The 16,926-nt window shown below is 44.9% G+C and overlaps 1 protein-coding gene across 1 annotated transcript in view; it reads left to right on the plus strand.

Annotated features, from left to right (window-relative positions):
* Positions 1–16,926, plus strand: part of LOC135373281 (DNA replication licensing factor MCM6-like) — a 74,793-nt gene that overhangs the window by 50,110 nt on the left and 7,757 nt on the right. Inside the window, exons 14-17 of the mRNA XM_064606509.1 lie at positions 1,285–1,446; positions 5,355–5,528; positions 9,176–9,326; positions 10,416–10,555. Of these exons, the coding sequence (XP_064462579.1) occupies positions 1,285–1,446; positions 5,355–5,528; positions 9,176–9,326; positions 10,416–10,555 (627 nt within the window). The remainder of the gene's footprint in view (positions 1–1,284; positions 1,447–5,354; positions 5,529–9,175; positions 9,327–10,415; positions 10,556–16,926) is intronic.

Below are 16,926 nucleotides of genomic sequence, written 5' to 3' on the forward strand. Positions count from 1 at the left end.
GGATGAAACAGGTTTTTCTTGTTCTCATCGCTATAAAAGTAGTTGTTCTTTCACCCCGACAACATTTATGGCGAATTTGGGTGGTCATTTCATGGCAGCTCTGCTACTGCTCAGAAATTGCTAGGTCGGTGACCGAGCTGGATCACGTGGCCGTTGCCACCCGAACATGAGTGCCAGGAATCTAGTGGTTTTAGTCGCTTGGATCACACTAGGAGCACCACGGACGCCCGTCATCGGGTTCTGTCGTCTGCTAAATCACGTGAACATTGACGTGCAGGCCAATCAGAGCACACACCACTGTTGCAGTGCAGATGTGGTGACACCAGGTATAGTTGGGCAACCCACTACTCGAGCGTTTCGAGACCGGGCGAAAAAAGTGCTATCTGGCAAATTTCTGGCACTCTGAAAGAGCCACGCGAACATGCAAGATTGCTTTGACCAAGCGAACATGACTGCTCAGGATCTGGCAGAAAAAGTTGCCACGAAATGACCACCCGAATTCGCCATAATTTTGCTAGTGACTCTGAACACACTGTATTGCATTCAAAATAATGACTCTGACCTGAAGCTTGAGCATCCATTAGTCATTCCTATTTGTTCTTCTTTTCTGGAAGAAACAGACAGGTTGTGCAATAAGATGTGTTGTGATGTCACAACAGAGTTATTGTCGTGTACGATATAACTTTCTACAGATGACTGTTGTGCTCAATCCCTTCACACAGTTCACATACAGATACTGTTTATCCTTTTCACATTTCTTTAGTAAAGAAGGACTATTACAGCAGCATAGATGCTGTTTCTGCAGTTGAGCTACACAGTAAAGCGGGCATCCTCTTGAAGAGAGTATGTAACTACAAGACGACTAATTAACTAACATTTGAGCAAAAACGAGATAGCAGAATGAGAGACAATCCTCATTCTTAGCTATTCTATCTTTTATCAATTCCTAAAATGAGCGTGCACCGTTACATATTCATCACCAAATTTCTCTGTGCAAATGAGCCGCAAGTAAAACCACCCCACTCAAGAGCACACGACCTTTGCTGACGGAGGCTTATTAGGACTAAAAAACGGTTGATCTGGCAGCACCTACTCCAGTCATCTTCATCACTCCAAAGCACGTGGCCCTCTGAAATTCCCTTGATTAAAGAGTTGTAGAAAAAAAAAAAGCCCTGTATATTTGACTTACCTAGCATTAATCCGTTATAGATCTCGGCAAGTTTCATAGTTAGAATGAATTGCTAGGTTGCATAAGATAATTGAGTTTTTTTCCCCTCCCTCCAGATCAGTGCAGATGCCAAGGAGTACTTAGTGGAACAGTACAAACATCTGAGGCAAAGGGACACAGGTGGCATCTCCAAGTCTTCCTGGAGAATTACTGTCCGTCAACTGGAGAGTCTCGTTCGCTTGGCTGAGGGCATTTCACGAATGCACTGCTGTGATGAGGTGAGTAACTGTCACAGTGGGGAAATTAATTTCATTTTGTAATGCATTACCATTACTCATTAGAAGTGGTGCAGTACATTACGTACGTTTTTGCGATTAGTAATGCATTGCAAATGCCATTACTTTGATAATGTAATATCAATACACGGGCATTAAGCATGGCTAGTAGAACTGTTGTCCGTTATTGGAAGCTAATCTTTTACCCGAAATGGTGAGCACCTCTACCATCACTGGTGCCGTACCTACCGGTCCCATATTTGTACCCGTAACGAGGGAGCGTATTTATTCCTAATGCATTATTCTGTAAGTGTTGCTTCACATTCGATTAAGCCAGTGTTTCTCAAGCAGGGTTCCGTGGAACCCTGCGGTTTCGCGAGTGTTGTCCTGAGGTTCCGCGAACAGAATTCTGTTCAGCACCCGCAAGCGTTATTTGACCGCGTACCAAAGGTTGCTCTCGGGCAGCCACGTTATCAGACCGTGCTCGACATTTTATCGTTGGCATTTTAATTGACATCAGGATCACTGGACCAGGTTGCCGCAGCAGACAGACCTTACAAACACTAGAGCCAGCAGCTGTGGTTTTCATCGATTGGCTCATCCCACAACTCATCCCGACAGTTTCTCCGCAACACGCTTCTTATTTTCTCTTGTATTTCAAAAGCATTACAATCAGTTGAAAAGTCGGATGTAGTTTGGAGAAACTTTAGAGCAACTCTACTGCACGTCCTTCCCCTGTGACACATGCCAGTCATTCTCCTCCTGCTACTTATGAGAAGTGAGGGAGACCCTTACCAGAAACTTATCTAATTGGTTTTGAGGGAGGAGCCTGATGCATCATACGTAAACATGCACACGTGCACTGCCTAATTCCAATGCAATTACTGATCAAAGGTGACTGGTCACACTGGTCTGTGAAAATGTCTCACAGACACAAAGCTCTGTTGCTCAAGGAGAATCCAGAACGCGTTGAGGGAACATATCAGGACAACTTCTGGCAACATAAGAGGCTTGTTGCTAAGTTGTGGTGGCGATCAGTCGAATTGCAAACCTCTGTTGCAACTTCAGAGTGGAAAGCACATGCATAGGGAGGTGATAGATTTGTATCCTACCACTGGCTGTGCTGTCTGAGGTTTTCCCTGGGTTTTCCCGAATACTTTCCAGACGATTGTCAACGCAGTTCCCCCTGAAGTTGGTCCAGGTTGCCTACTAAACCCCACCCCCTGGCCCTCACTCCTTCCTGCTGTCCTCTCTCCTCCTGTCCACATCTGTGCACTGCTCATACCTATAGTTGCTTCGCGGCGGTAACACGAAATTAAAAAATACAATAAAGCATGTGCTCAGCCGTTTGAATCATCTGGCCAATTTGCCAAACATTGGCAACAATGAAGACTCAAAAGCGACCGACTACTTTCACTGAGAGTACTAATGGAAAATGAACAGTCACAGTCTATGTTCTTGCCTCAATTTTTATATTTTGTTTATTTCTTTTGATACGAATTCAGGGGACATGAATATCTTCCGTCGCCCTGAGAGATTCGTATCATCGAGATTCTACGGTATAAGACATACACAAAACAGGACGAACTGCAACTCACGACAACTTTACTGTTGAATACACATACACTCTTAAATACACATTGCATTTTATGATGACCCAAAATGTATTCTACTCACTATACGTCATCATCATCATCATGATTCAGACATTGGGACCAGTGTGAAGTGGGTAGTCAGTACAAACTGAATTGTACTGACTGTGTGACACTGGGAAGTCATTTCCTCCACTCCTTCTATTATGATGTTGATAAAGGGTGTACAAGCATTGAATGGGCTACGTCCAATGCGAAGAATTCCACCGGAAATAACTGGAACTGTAAAATGCAAAGATTGATTCTCTCGCAAAATAAACCTCTGGGGACTGCAAGAGTGATTATCTCTATCTACCCCCAATTGGTCACTGTCACGAAAGATCACAGATTTCGTGAAGTTATGTCTGAAACTGTCCCCAAATTGCACTCTACCTTCAAGAACTGCCTTTTTTCAGATTACCGTATTTTCACGTGTATTAGCCGCGGCTGATGCGCAATTTTTTTTTCACGGACCCTCTGCGGCTTATCCACGGGTGCGGCTTATCTGATGGCTATTTTTCCCTGATATTTTCTCTATACCCCGGATTAAACGAAAGGGCCGACAGTGCCTCATGTTTTTCGTATCAGGACTGCCCTGCCAGTGCACGAACAATACCGAACAGGGGCGGGTCCACATTCCAGTGAACCGACCTTCCGAATACATTCCCCCACGCAGCTTTAACAAAAGGGGTGACAGTGATTAATCTCTCCTGGAACACCACTAACTCGTCAATCCACAAAAAACATGCAACAAGGGCACAATCCGATCTTAGTAGAACACTAGAACTGACCTCCTTTGTTATACATCATGCTGACACCGGAATGTGGACCACAAGGTTTATGGCCTTCCCTACGGTCCTTTGTCGGCAGACCCACAGGAAGGGTTCAATACACCTGACATCGGGATAAAACGTAGCCAGCTAAGCGTCAGTTCTCATTTCACCTGAGCAGCAGCATTCGTGGACACGGACACGGCAGTTAGAGGTAAGGCATGGCTCCAACGCGGAGGCACAGCTACGACAGCGGCTTCAAACTAAAAGTCGTCGACGTCGCGGACCAGTACGGGAACAGGGCAGCTGGCAGGGAGTACGGCGTCGACGAGCGTTGAGAGTCTCTATTGATTTTGTTTGTGCATCACTGGTTTACCGCACAAAGCAGTCGCATCGTATTACCTGCGGCTTATCTGCAAAAACATTTTCAAAATGTATCTAAAAACGAGTCCTGCAGCTTATCTGCGGTGCGGCTAATACGCGTGAAAATACGGTAATATGCCTGCTACTAAAACTAGCTTTTCTGCATGACAGGTTGTAGTTGCGTTCACAATATGTACCTAGGCTGGACCACATGAAGCAGACCCCACAAGTGATAAGAAGGTTTCCATTATAGAGTGGTCTCACAGGTCTCACAGTCTCACAGTATAGTGTGGCTCAGGTTTAAACCATATAAGACCTGTTTTTACCTCCGACCTGCGTCATCGTCACTTGCAGTGAAGTCTGAAAAAGCTTGAATACAAAATTGACAGAGTGCAAATCCAGCCACTAATCCAGCCTCTGGAGCAGACTAATCCGCGTGGATTCAGCAGAGGCACTTGTGTCCTTCTGAAATTCAAGAAGTGCCTTCACTGGAAAATCATCTCCCCCCACCCCCCGGATATCACCTGTTTCTGCCGAGTTTTACTGCTCTTCATATAATTAGGGCCTGACTTTTTCGGGTTTTATTTTTGGCCAAATTCGGGGGGTAAATATCGGGTGATATTTTTCATTTGAAAATTCGGGTGTATTCGGGTTAAATCCCGTTACGGCATATTCTGTCGTCAGGAATTCGGGTGCATTCGGGTGATTTTTTTTGTTTAATAAAAATTTGTCTTGTCATGGAACTAATGTTTAGCAATGTTATCAAACTTTATTTTAATGCACGCTTATGAGTGTGCCACGCGACCCGGATGTTTTCGGGTAGATTCGGGTTAAACCCGAATTTTACAGATTTCATTCGGGGGGTAAATATCGGGCGGATACGGGTTTAACCCTAAAAAGTCAGGCCCTACATATAATCCTCATGTGCTTTGTGAAGTAATGTGAAGTTCCTCAGTATGCTAAACCAGTGAATGTTTTACATGCAAGGTTATTTGAGCGAGTCACAATGTTGTTTGGTATCAGTGTATGCCTCAGTATAAATTCTACAGAAGACCATTCATTTTTCTGTAACACATGTTGTGTTACACAATTAAAAAGCCTAAAAGTATATGTATTTAATAGCACAACGATTCTTCTTTGTGTTCAGGTTCTACCAAAACATGTGAAGGAAGCTTATCGACTGCTCAACAAATCCATCCTCCGTGTTGAGCAGCCAGACATCAATCTCTGCGAAGAAGAAGAGGAAGAAGCAGAGGAACCCATGGACACAGATGGCATGGATGATTTGCCTACTCCACAGCAACTACATGGAGATGGAATGGTATGTCGTGGTCTTTGTACTGTATCTTCCGGTATAATGTGCACTACATCCAATGCTGCACTGTTGAGCAGGAACTCAGTTTTAGATTGAATGAACACACTATCCAAAATGTGTGTGTCGAGTATGGGTCGTTTATTGTGTCTTAAGTGTAATGGGACCTGTCTCTCACAATAGGTATTTTTGACCTAGGTCACATTGTGATGTGGCAATGACGTGGCATGCTCGTAAGCTCCTCCCTCTGGTGGTCACTTTTCGTGCTAGCGGCATTGAAAGATTACAAACTGCGCTATTCAAGGCTTCGTTTTCGAGCAAAGGCTCAATAATCTCAGCAGCTGCGCCGAAAAAGTGACCACCACAATGGCGGTCAAACACACTCGTTTGACGTCATGTGAAAACACCCTATAGCCTGCTCATGTGTGCCATGTCGCCCTCAATCATGAGGCACGCTTATTGAGTTCACGGGTTGCTCTGCATCTTCCAGAAAAAATTCCTTATGTGTAACTAAGGCCCCTAGTTTTCTGCTACGGCGAATTCAAAATTCCGCAGCACCAACTTGTAAATGTTGTGATTTTCTACAGCAAGGAGTCAACGGCTGCTTGAAATGGGAAACACATGGTTTTCTTGGATAATGTGGAACAAAAAATATTTTATCAAATTACAGATCCAAAGCATCGTTGTGGCTTGATATTACATGATATTTCGTGTTCTCCTGTGACAGAGAATGCCGTCTGTTGCCTACAATCATTTTATACCTACTGAAAGATCTTTCAGCATTTACAGAGGTTATCAGAATTGACAAATACTTGATTGCAATAGACCTTAAATTCGGAGCAAGCACCTTCATTCCATTCCAAAACCCAGTTATATCAAAGGCTCGAGGAGGTGTGCTGATCTCCTTAGACACTGATGGAGCCAAGTCACAGTCGACAGACTTCAGGTCCTTGGCTATCTGCAGATAAAGTGGCCATTCTGCCAGGAGGTTTGATCCTTCCGTTTCTATGACTGGAAAGTTCTTGAACTTGGTGAGTTCATGTGACAGAGACTGAAGGCTCTCGTGCTTTGGAAGAACTGCCAGCTCTCACTGTTTTCAAGGATCTCTTGTGCTTTCTGGGCTGTGTGCCTGTTTTTAGCTTTTCTCCCACGTGGATAGCTTCTTCCTTTTCTACCCCTTCCTGCCTCATTAGAGCAACATTATTCTCCAACGATGCAGCTTTCAGATAGCCCCATAATGCAAACATTGCATTGAACACCTTTTGGGAAGCAACTTGCTGACCCTCAGCTGCCATCAGTAGACTCGCACCCTTCTTGCCGAATACCGCTATGCAACGTGTAGAATACTTGAACTCTTGCTGCGATGAGCGCAGGAGCACACTTGACTCTTTGGCTTGGGGCTTACAACCATTTTATACCCGACAAACCGAGGATCTGGATCCACCCCTGCCTGGCAGGAAATAATCGAGAATGGACTGCGCGCATTGTCAAGGTTTGGATGTCAGTCCTAGCGTGCGCAACGTAGATGGCTCACACCATAGGCAGATTGCTCACAAAAGTTCATGAAGCACTAATTGTCCTTTACCTTGATGTCGGCCCCGTGTTACCGTCATTATCGAACAAGAAGTGTGGCAATATGTATTGTGAACATGCGGCACAAGATACACGGGCTGTCCGTGCGAGACTGGGTTATGTGCGCAGCACTGTTGTCAACATAAGTTCTGTCAGTTCTCCGGGGTCACATGTGCCTTGGAGCAGTTGGGAGCGTGCGCAGTACACGCGTTTACCTGATGGTCTTTTACATGAGCGTGCAATACTTCTCCCGAGACAGCGCATGTCGTAGTAACCGTCCACATCGCACCAGTCGCGTCTTTCAACCCGATCAGATTTTTGCGAACTTTCGTTCAAAAACCAATAATTTCGTGAAACTTCGAGCAAAATATGGGATTCCGCGGAAATCTGTGCCGAATGAAGGATTCTGCGAGACTTCTCGGAATCTCAGAAAACCGGGGGCCTTATGTGTAACGTGCATCGGTAGATAACATACAGTGCCCTTTTGCGACACTTTTTCCAATCTATAATGCACACATTATCCACTGGAAAATATGGTAGTTCGAATGCGGCACGGCTGAAATTATTCTACGATGGATGGCCTTTAAAGCTGCACTACATGTTCATCCAGTGGGACTCCTTTCCGTTAAGGTATCACACGTCGTTGAGTATGTCCTACTCTCGTCAAAGTGATGCACTGCATTACTGTCTGGTGCAGGCTGTCATTGGTTGCCATAAAAAGAAGGCGTGAATGATAGGAATGTAACGTCACACGTCGTCAACCAATGCTTGATCATTTAAAGGGCTATCGCATCCGGGAACATATCTATGACACTGATACGGTAATGCTAATCACCTCTTCATAGTCAACTTGGCCAATTTTCTCTTCTGAAAACTGCTTACGTATTAAATGAAAAAATTTTAAATATTCCTACTCACTCTGCAGCTAACACTATGATGACGTAAGCCAGACGCATGAATGGGAGTGTAGCTAGGCGTTTGTCTCCGAGGGTGTCCGCTTGGCATTCGCATCGCAATATACTAAGTGAAAAGTCCTCTGTAAATATGCCAACTTTCACTTACCAGTCTGAGTTCTGATGGGACCATTTTGCGTGGAATGCAGTGTTATGCTTCTGGCTGTACGAACATGTCCAACGCTGACCCGAAGCAACATTCCACAAGCCGATCACACACACTCCGCTACCAGCAGGCACTGTCCCCTCGTATCCCTCGCCCGTCCGCCTGTCACTCAGTTGGTTGTCAAGGGCACCAAGGTCCCTCGAGCCATTCGTCATTATCGACAGAGTGTCAGAGGAAACTGCAGAATCAAAACAATGACCAGCTTGAGGGTATAAATGAAAATTTCTGTGCTATGAAATCTGCAGAGGAAAACACCTGCGTACGGTTACACTGGTATATTCTGGAGAAGTTAGGTCTACAAAAGTGGTGAGGGCACACAGAGTCTTTGTTACGGTTGTTCTGTTTCCAATCATAGCACAGACTGCTTAGAAAATCATGTCAGTGGTAAACTTTTGCGTATCTAAAAGTGCACTGTGCCACATTTCTACAATTGAATACGTAGAAGTAGCTTGTCTCACCTGTTTCATAATGCAAATTCAGAAATAAATTAATAGTTGAAGTATGGCAGTCATTGAAAAAGTCTGAGAGTGGTGGGTACCGAACCACGCATCTCTCGATTGCCGGTCGAGTGTGCTAACCAATTGTGATATGCCATCTATGCTCCGACGACTTACTGAGGGGCCTCATTCAGTTTAATGGGTTTGCCATGGATGTTGGTGCATTACTTCCACAATTTGTGCGTGCACATGTCATACCATATGAGTTTTTTATTAGAGGCTCTTTCTGGATGTACAGTGGAACCTCTATAGAGCGATTCTGTATATTATTCTATTAAATATATGAGTGTAGCGAAGTAAACCTGTGGTCCTATGTTTTGAAACCCCAACTATGAACTGCTGATATAATCAAGTTTTTGGGAGTCTGACCAGTTTCATTATAAAGAGGTTCTACTGTAATGTAATAGACAAACTAATGTAGAAAGCATTGGCACAATGTTTGCTGTAATATTTCTGGATGGAATTCAGGAAGGGGACATCACTGATGGCGACAAAAGTGTGCCAAGGAAACCAAAGCACAAAGGAGTACAGAAGGAGCTTGTTTTACCCTTTGAAGAATACAAGAAGATCTCCAATCTTCTTGTTCTTCATCTGCTCCAGGAGGAGAGCAAAGCAGAAGGTAAGCAGGAGCTAGTGTGCTACTCATAATTAGAGCATTAGAGCATGAAGTTTTAACTTAGTTGTTTGGCAGCAAATGCAGTTATATCACTGTTTGTACCAAACTACTACAGTTAGTTTGAGTAACTGGGCCAGATTTCACCCCGAATTTAGCATACTGCAAGTTTTTTTTTTCATCCGAATTGGCATGAATTTAGTGCACATGTTTATTTACCCGATTTTTACCCCCGAAGTTAGAAAAAAATATTTCCCGAAAACTTCAGGCTGTATATAATATGTTGATCTGTTTCTCTCCATCGCATAACGCATGGTTCAAAACATAAAACTCTTATTTGTCCAACTAACCAAAAATAGTCGTTTTTGTGGTGAAAGAGTTCAAGCAGGACATGGCACAGCAAGCGAAAAATATTTCTAGCTTACCTGAGAACTCAGATGTAAAAAGAGCAAGAAACAAAGCATGTGTGATCCCTCAACATACAGCATGTGTGCTCTACAAGGTGTAGAGCAGGTTGGTTAAAACTTTGCATGTCTGCCTTCTGTGCATTCCATCATGTCAAGCATGTGTGCTCATGCTGATCAACATATATTCAGTGCCTCAAGTTTTAGGGTTGAACCCGATTCTTCCCCGAATTCACACTGCGAATTGAAGCACTCTTTAGGGAGCACTCACGGGAGGGCCGGTGACGATGGCTGAGTAAGACAAGAAGCAGCACTTTGCAGACAACGTGCCCGTGGTCTCTTAATTACCTACTAGCTTACTTTCTTAATCTTACAGAGTGGAATGCAGCATTGCTATTAATTTTGCATTTTGATTATGTCATTCCTCAAAGCTTATCGGGTCTCGCTGTGTCCATTTTAAAACTTTGCAGCACTTATTGTTTCTGTTGTCTACTGGTATCGGATCGTAAAATTTATGATTTTGTGTAACAATGGTGCCGTGTGATGAGCTTTCATCGCACGTTAAAGAACCCTCAGGTGGGCAAAAGCAATCCACAGACCGACTGCTGTGGCGTCGCTCATGATCTGGGTTGTCTCGCGACGTAAACACCCAATTATTATTGTGTAACAATGGCAATGTGCGTCCTTGCAGAAGAAAGAAGCGACGGCACCCGAAGAATGGATCTCATTAACTGGTATCTTAAGGAAGTGGAGAGTGAGATAGAAACCGAGGAAGATCTCATTCTAAAGAAGACCATCGTAGAGAAGGTCATTGAGAGGCTTGTCCAACACGTGAGTTTGAACCCATCCTTCCTGGTTGCCACCTTTTCCATGAGCAGATATTGAACTCCTGGCGTGGGAGGGGGGAAAAGGTGATAAAATATGATCCCTTCAACTCGTACGAAGCAAAAAAGTGTTAACTAAAAGTTGCTAGAGTTATTTCCGACTACAGTCGAGCCCATTTATATCAATATTGATGGGAACGTGAAATCTGATTGTTATATCAGAGTGTCATTAACACACCTGCCAACTCTCCCAGTTCATCCGGGAGACTCCCGGATTCAACCAGATTGTAGGATTGTACAACCAAGAAGCAAATCTCCCGGAAAATGCAGTATCTCCCTCTATATCTCAAACGCCTGCTTTTTCTCTGGCTACACGTGATTGGATTGGATACACGTGATTGGATTGGATTGACATAAACGTCAATCCAATACCAGCCCGATTGCCATCGCCATCGCTGCCTCTTTCCAAAGCCTGTACGTTACGGAGTTCAAGGGTTCTGGTCATGGTTCGAGCTCTAGCACTTCTAGATTCCGGGCATTTCCTTCATGTTTTCGGGCGACAAAGGTGCTTTTGCACTGTTTCTGCCTCTCATATTGCACTTCATGGCTCAGTGTAAGCGAAACAAGTACTATCTACACGTGCTCCTGAAGCAATACGCAGAAGAATTGGGACGCGTGATCGCGTCCAGGAAGGGCACCATGTGTTCTGCACAGTTTACGGTTGCGACATCAGCAGTCCGGTTGAGGGGTGGACCGACATTGTTACCCATGTTACATCGAGGAAGCACAAGAACCACCTTAAATGCCAAGACAAACAGTGCTAGCTAGGTCAGCCTTTCTGAAAGCAAGACAAGGTCTACGATGTTATCCGCGCTGGCCCTCGTCTTCCGTGTTCCCAACCACCAACGATGCAAAGTGTACCTCCTTGCAGCGTTGGGAGTTGGAAACTCGAAGGAGGATTGTGCTTTGAACTAAGTCGACTGCTATTGTCGATGAAATAGGAAACCGCGCAGAAGTGCTCATGATACACATGCCGAACGCACTGAACTGACCACAGCGATGTACAACTGTGACTGATGGTTCTGACGTATTATGCAAACTACCGTATTTGCCCGAATGTAGGTCGACCCCTTTTTCCCAAATCAGCTACTAAAAAGTAGGGGGTCGACTTACAATCCGGTCAACGCTCCCGCGGTGCCCTAATTCCGGAGCACTTGAGGGAAAACCCGGGAGAATGCAGGGTCCATGTTCCGGATTACGTGTAGGGCCCTCGGTTTTCGGGTAAAACCCGATAAAGCCCGTTTTTACCCCCCGATTTACATCAAAATAGTTCGGGTTTAACCCGATAAAACCCCTAAACCGGGCTTCCGAAAGTGCAAATCAAGGACTTGATCCGCATACGCGCGAACTACGGCAATCGCGCGACGGCTCCCGACTTGCTCCCGACCGCGCCATGTCTTGCTGGTCAAGTATACAAAACAGGTCGGGTTTGTAGACGCTTGCATGCAGGTCCGATTTCTAGCGTGAAAAATGTTCCTTTGGTAGGTGTCACTATTTGAAAGTTGGCTTCACCTAACACTTCCGTGTATTGCGGTCAAGCCCAGTTCAGCAAATGCTTAGTGTTGCTTTAAGTGTACGTTTGTAGATTTAGCGGAACTTTTTGATTCATTTATTTGTGTTACGGGAAAGCCATCTTTAACCCATGACATCATACACTTTGTTTAGTGATATATTAGGTTAGATTAGTGCGGCTGTGGCAGCTTGCCTCGCACTCCGAAACTTCATTAACGAAGCGGCCATGGTCCTATTAATCTAATCTAACTTCACTAAACTAACCTAAGACATCATCAACTTGGTTAGTTTAGTGATAAGTTAGATTAATGGGGCCATGACAGCGTCCCTTGTCCCTCAAAATCCGTTTCAATAATGAGGCGAAGCCGCCTTGCAGATTGGCAACGCCAACCAAAGTAATGCCCTGGTTTCGTACCAAAAATGCCCTGTGTTTTTCACACCCGAAAAAATGCAGTCTGCTACATGAAAGCTTGTGTCAATAAGTAAGTTGAAAACTTCAGTGTTGGATTTTTGTACTGTTAGTGCTTTCCGTGGACGTCGACGACACACTTTCTTGTGCTGTTACCATAAACAAAATACAGAAACCGACACTGAAGATCTTCGGTGTCGGTTTCTGTATTTTGTTTATGTGATCTACAGGACTTGACTCCCCTCTTCGTATACGATTGTGCTGTTACCAAAAATAGTAAAGGAATCAGGAAAAATCACGCTACACAGCGAAGAAACGGAGTTAAGCAAAGCTCGGCGTTCCTTGAAGTGGGTTTGCCCGCGGTACACGGAAGTGTTAGGTGAAGCCAACTTTCAAATCTTGTAGGGAGTATCTTGTATCAGCAAAGTACGCGGAGTAGTAAAGAGGATGCAGCAACAGCCAACGATATACGAGGCATACCAACGCGAGCGCGAGCATGCTCTCAATGCTTATCGATGGATACAGTGATGGATGCAGTGGTTATACAGTGAATTATCTACCAGTCTCTTAATAAATATTCTTTCACTTAATTTCAACACTCCACAGACCGACCGCTGTGGCATCGCTCATGATCTCAGTTGTCTCGCGACGTATACCCCCAATTATTAATTAATTAATTTCAACACATAAAAGTTTTTTTTCACCCGAAAATACATCATTTCTCAGTATATCACCCGATTTTACCCTGTCTGGCAGGTCCTGATTTTCAACCCGATAGTATTTACCCCCCGATTTTCACAAAAAATAAAACCTGAAAACTGAGGGCCCTAATTACGTGGCATGCGTCATTTGAGCGGAGAAGGAGAACTGCGAAGCGAAACTGAACACAAGACGCTAAGCGACGCTACCGTGCACATCATGGGACAGGTTCGGCGTTCATTTCCTGCATCTTTCAAGCAGCGTGTAGTCCTCTATGCCGAAGAGACGAACAGCTGTGCTGCCGAACGGGAGTTCGGTGTCTCCGAACGAGTTGTGCGTCAGTGGCGAAAACAACGGGGTGCAATCTTCGACTGCAGCGCAACACGCCGTGGGTTCAGAGGGCCAAGGACAGGACGTTACCGGGCACTTGAAGCAAAGTTGAAAACATTCGTTGAAGAAACGCGAGACAGGAAACTTTTGGTGAGCTGCGAGATGATCCAGATTGAAGCAAGACGCCTTGCCAACGAAGAAAACATTCCGGGCTCACAGTTCAAGGCAAGTCGACACTGGGTCACGGACTTCATGCGACGGAACGGGCTGGCCCTTCGTCGACGGACCACGATCGCCCAAAAGCTCCCTGAGGCGTATGAGGAGAAGGTGTTGGCGTTCCACCGCTATTTCCTGAAGCTCCGGGACCAATAAAACTACATGATCGGGCAAATCGGCAATGCTGACCAGATGATAGTGTTTTTTGACATGACGAGCAACACTACGGTGGCAACGAAAGGCAGCCGAGAAGTGAGCCTCCTCTCATCGGGAAACGAGAAGTTGCGTCTTACGGTTATGCTGTCGTGCCTTGCCGACGGCACAAAGCTCAGGCCGTACATCGTATTCAAACGGAAGATGCTGTCAAAAGGTGAACAATTTCCGAAAGAAGTCATCGTTCGGGCGAACGAAAAGGTTTCATGAAGGAAGACATGGTTGTGGAATGGATTCGTCTTGTCTGGTGCCTGCGACCTGGAGCACTCTTGCGACCGAAGAACCTGCTCGTTCTTGACTCCTTTCGCGGACACATCACCGAAAAGGTGAAGAAGGTGCTCCATGACGCAGGTACGGACATGCTTGTGATTTCCGGGGGACTCACTAGTCAACTGCAGCCGCTCGACGTGAGCGTCAATAAGCCGTTTAAGAACCACGTGCGGCGGATGTACAATGAATGGTTGGCGCGCGACGATCACGTGCTTACTCCAGCCGGGAGGAGCAAGAGGGCGTCACGAGGGCGTCAAGAGGAAGTGTGCAAGTGGGTGGCATCGGCGTGGACAGCCTTACCCCTAGACCTTGTGATGCGCGCGTTCAAGAAGTGTGGACTCTGTTTGGATGATGATGTCTCCTACAGCAGTGACGAAGAGTGCGGCAGCACGACCGAGGAATAAATATCTTTTTCTGTGTGAAAGCTCTAGCGTACTGCTGCCCCCTGTCCATGTTGGGCAGAATACGAAGCATGTGAGCACTCCTCGTAGTTCATGAACCTCACAAAGTTATGGACATGGCAACCTGGTATTCGCGTGCTGTTTGGTGAACTAGCACCATAGCTATAGGTAATGCCAGGATTAAGGGGGTTCACCTAACTCCCACACTAGGTCAAATAGCGACACATTAGAAACAAGTGAACAGTTTTGTACAAAGGCCATCGTATCTTAATTTTTCGGGAGTCGTATTAAAGTAGTAAACCCGAGTCAATAATCAATTGTCAATGATGTCAGGTAACTGTTCCTATCTGATTTTTTTTTTTTTCATTTATATTTTTCCAACTTGAAACTGCGAGCAAAGGCAACAATACAGTGTGCAAATAGGAAATTGTTTTGAGCCCTCCTGAACATTCTCATAATCCTTTGTGAGGGACTACGTATTTTTCTTGAATCATTTTTCATATTTTCAGTACCCAAGTTGAATGGTGGCTTATTTTTCTTGGTGTGTCAATTGGAGTCTTTCAGTTAGTTATGATTTCTGGACACACCATCCTGGTCTGTAATAACTATGTTGCTCCTGTTCTTGTGTAAATTTTTATGGTATGATATATCAAGGTGTGGAATCTAGATCTGCACAGTATGCATGCATCATAACAGATGATTGATAGTTCTAATATATGTACTGGAAGTATTTGACAGCATACTACTTGGATCGCATCTTAGATACATGACCACAATATTTGGACTGCATATCTAATATCCATGAGCCATAGCAAGTAATTTCAAGTATTCAGTCATGCATTTGATACTTCCTTCTGTTGTAATTTCGTTTGACTGCCAACTGCAGCTTCTCTTCTGTGCAACTTGTTCATCCGTATTGGAATTTGGGGACCAAAGCGAGATCCCTAAAGGGCGAACCGCATGGCACGAAAAACTGGCCGAACCGAAATCGGGACCGAACATTTTTCTGTGCATCACCGGATGCTACCGAAATGCACCCCCAAATTTCGGCCGAAGACGTCTGGCCTTGGGGAACATCGCCTTTCAACCATCCAGGTCAATGAGATAATCCCTGTATTCATAGGGGTAGAAGTCACACACACGGCAACAGTCAACCCCATTGCTACGTCATCGTTGCTATGGTTCTGCTTCCGGCTGGATAGCCATTGGTTGCTTCTACTTTTTCGGTTGGCGTCACATCCCATTTCGGAGGAGAAATCTGGCTTGGCCAGATCGGGCCGAATTCGGCACGGAATTCTGTTCTCCGAAAAAAGTTCGGTCCCGAATTCGGTTCAGAAAGAATTCGGACGCTTTTCAGGCCATGTGGTTCACGCTTAATACTGATATTTTTTGGTGGCTCAAAATAGATTGGTAGTTATCGAAAGGTAGCGAAGTGCAATCCAATTGCTGCTAATCATTGGTAGCTGAGAAAGTAAGCCATGTTTGGGTTGGCTGTGATATCTGGTGAGGAAACCAATGCTTTGGGAAAAATATTGGAGACTGTTTGGCAGTCTTTCAGCATACTTGAAGTGGGCGCAGTGATCTAATCTTCATTCTTCATCCTCAAGGTGATTTCATGAAGTCAGGAACAGCAGTGAAAAAACAGCTGGTAATGTGTAACGACAAGGTGTCCAGGGGGGCAACCATTGTTACAATTGCATCACGCATGCAGCCACTGAGCTGGTAGCATGAACATGCAAGCCAATATTTGCAAGGCTGCAGTGAACTGCACTGCACCGAGTGCTGTACTATTTATGGGCTCTCTCTAACCAATATGAACAGTTGTATTATCAGAAGGGCCTAACTTTTTAGGGCTATACCCGAATATGCCCGATATCCCCCCCCCCCATTCAAATCAACAAAAATAGAGTTTAAGGGGGGACGTGGCCTTAAAGAACAACTTTTTTATTTTTGGGAGGATCTTCATGAAAATTGGTGGAGATGCACAAGGTGCATCCCTGAGCACTATATTCAAATTTCAAGCTGATATTTTGTGTAGTTTTTTTAATGAATTTTTTCATCTTCTATATTTGTCGAATCTCGTGGAGCGCCTGGAGCAGCTAAAAATTATGCTAGAGAGTGCTTCAACTTCTCGGGTATGCCCACATGTATGCTGGAGGGCATGACATTTTTCTATGTTTTTATTTCCAGTTTTGCTGTCCTTTGTTCTCGCTTTTCGCAACCTATGCGTAAGTTGCACAACTTACATGTGCATGACTTACAAAATTC

Source organism: Ornithodoros turicata, unplaced genomic scaffold (assembly GCF_037126465.1).
Source record: "Ornithodoros turicata isolate Travis unplaced genomic scaffold, ASM3712646v1 Chromosome23, whole genome shotgun sequence".
In the NCBI taxonomy this organism is placed as follows: Eukaryota; Metazoa; Arthropoda; class Arachnida; order Ixodida; family Argasidae; genus Ornithodoros; species Ornithodoros turicata.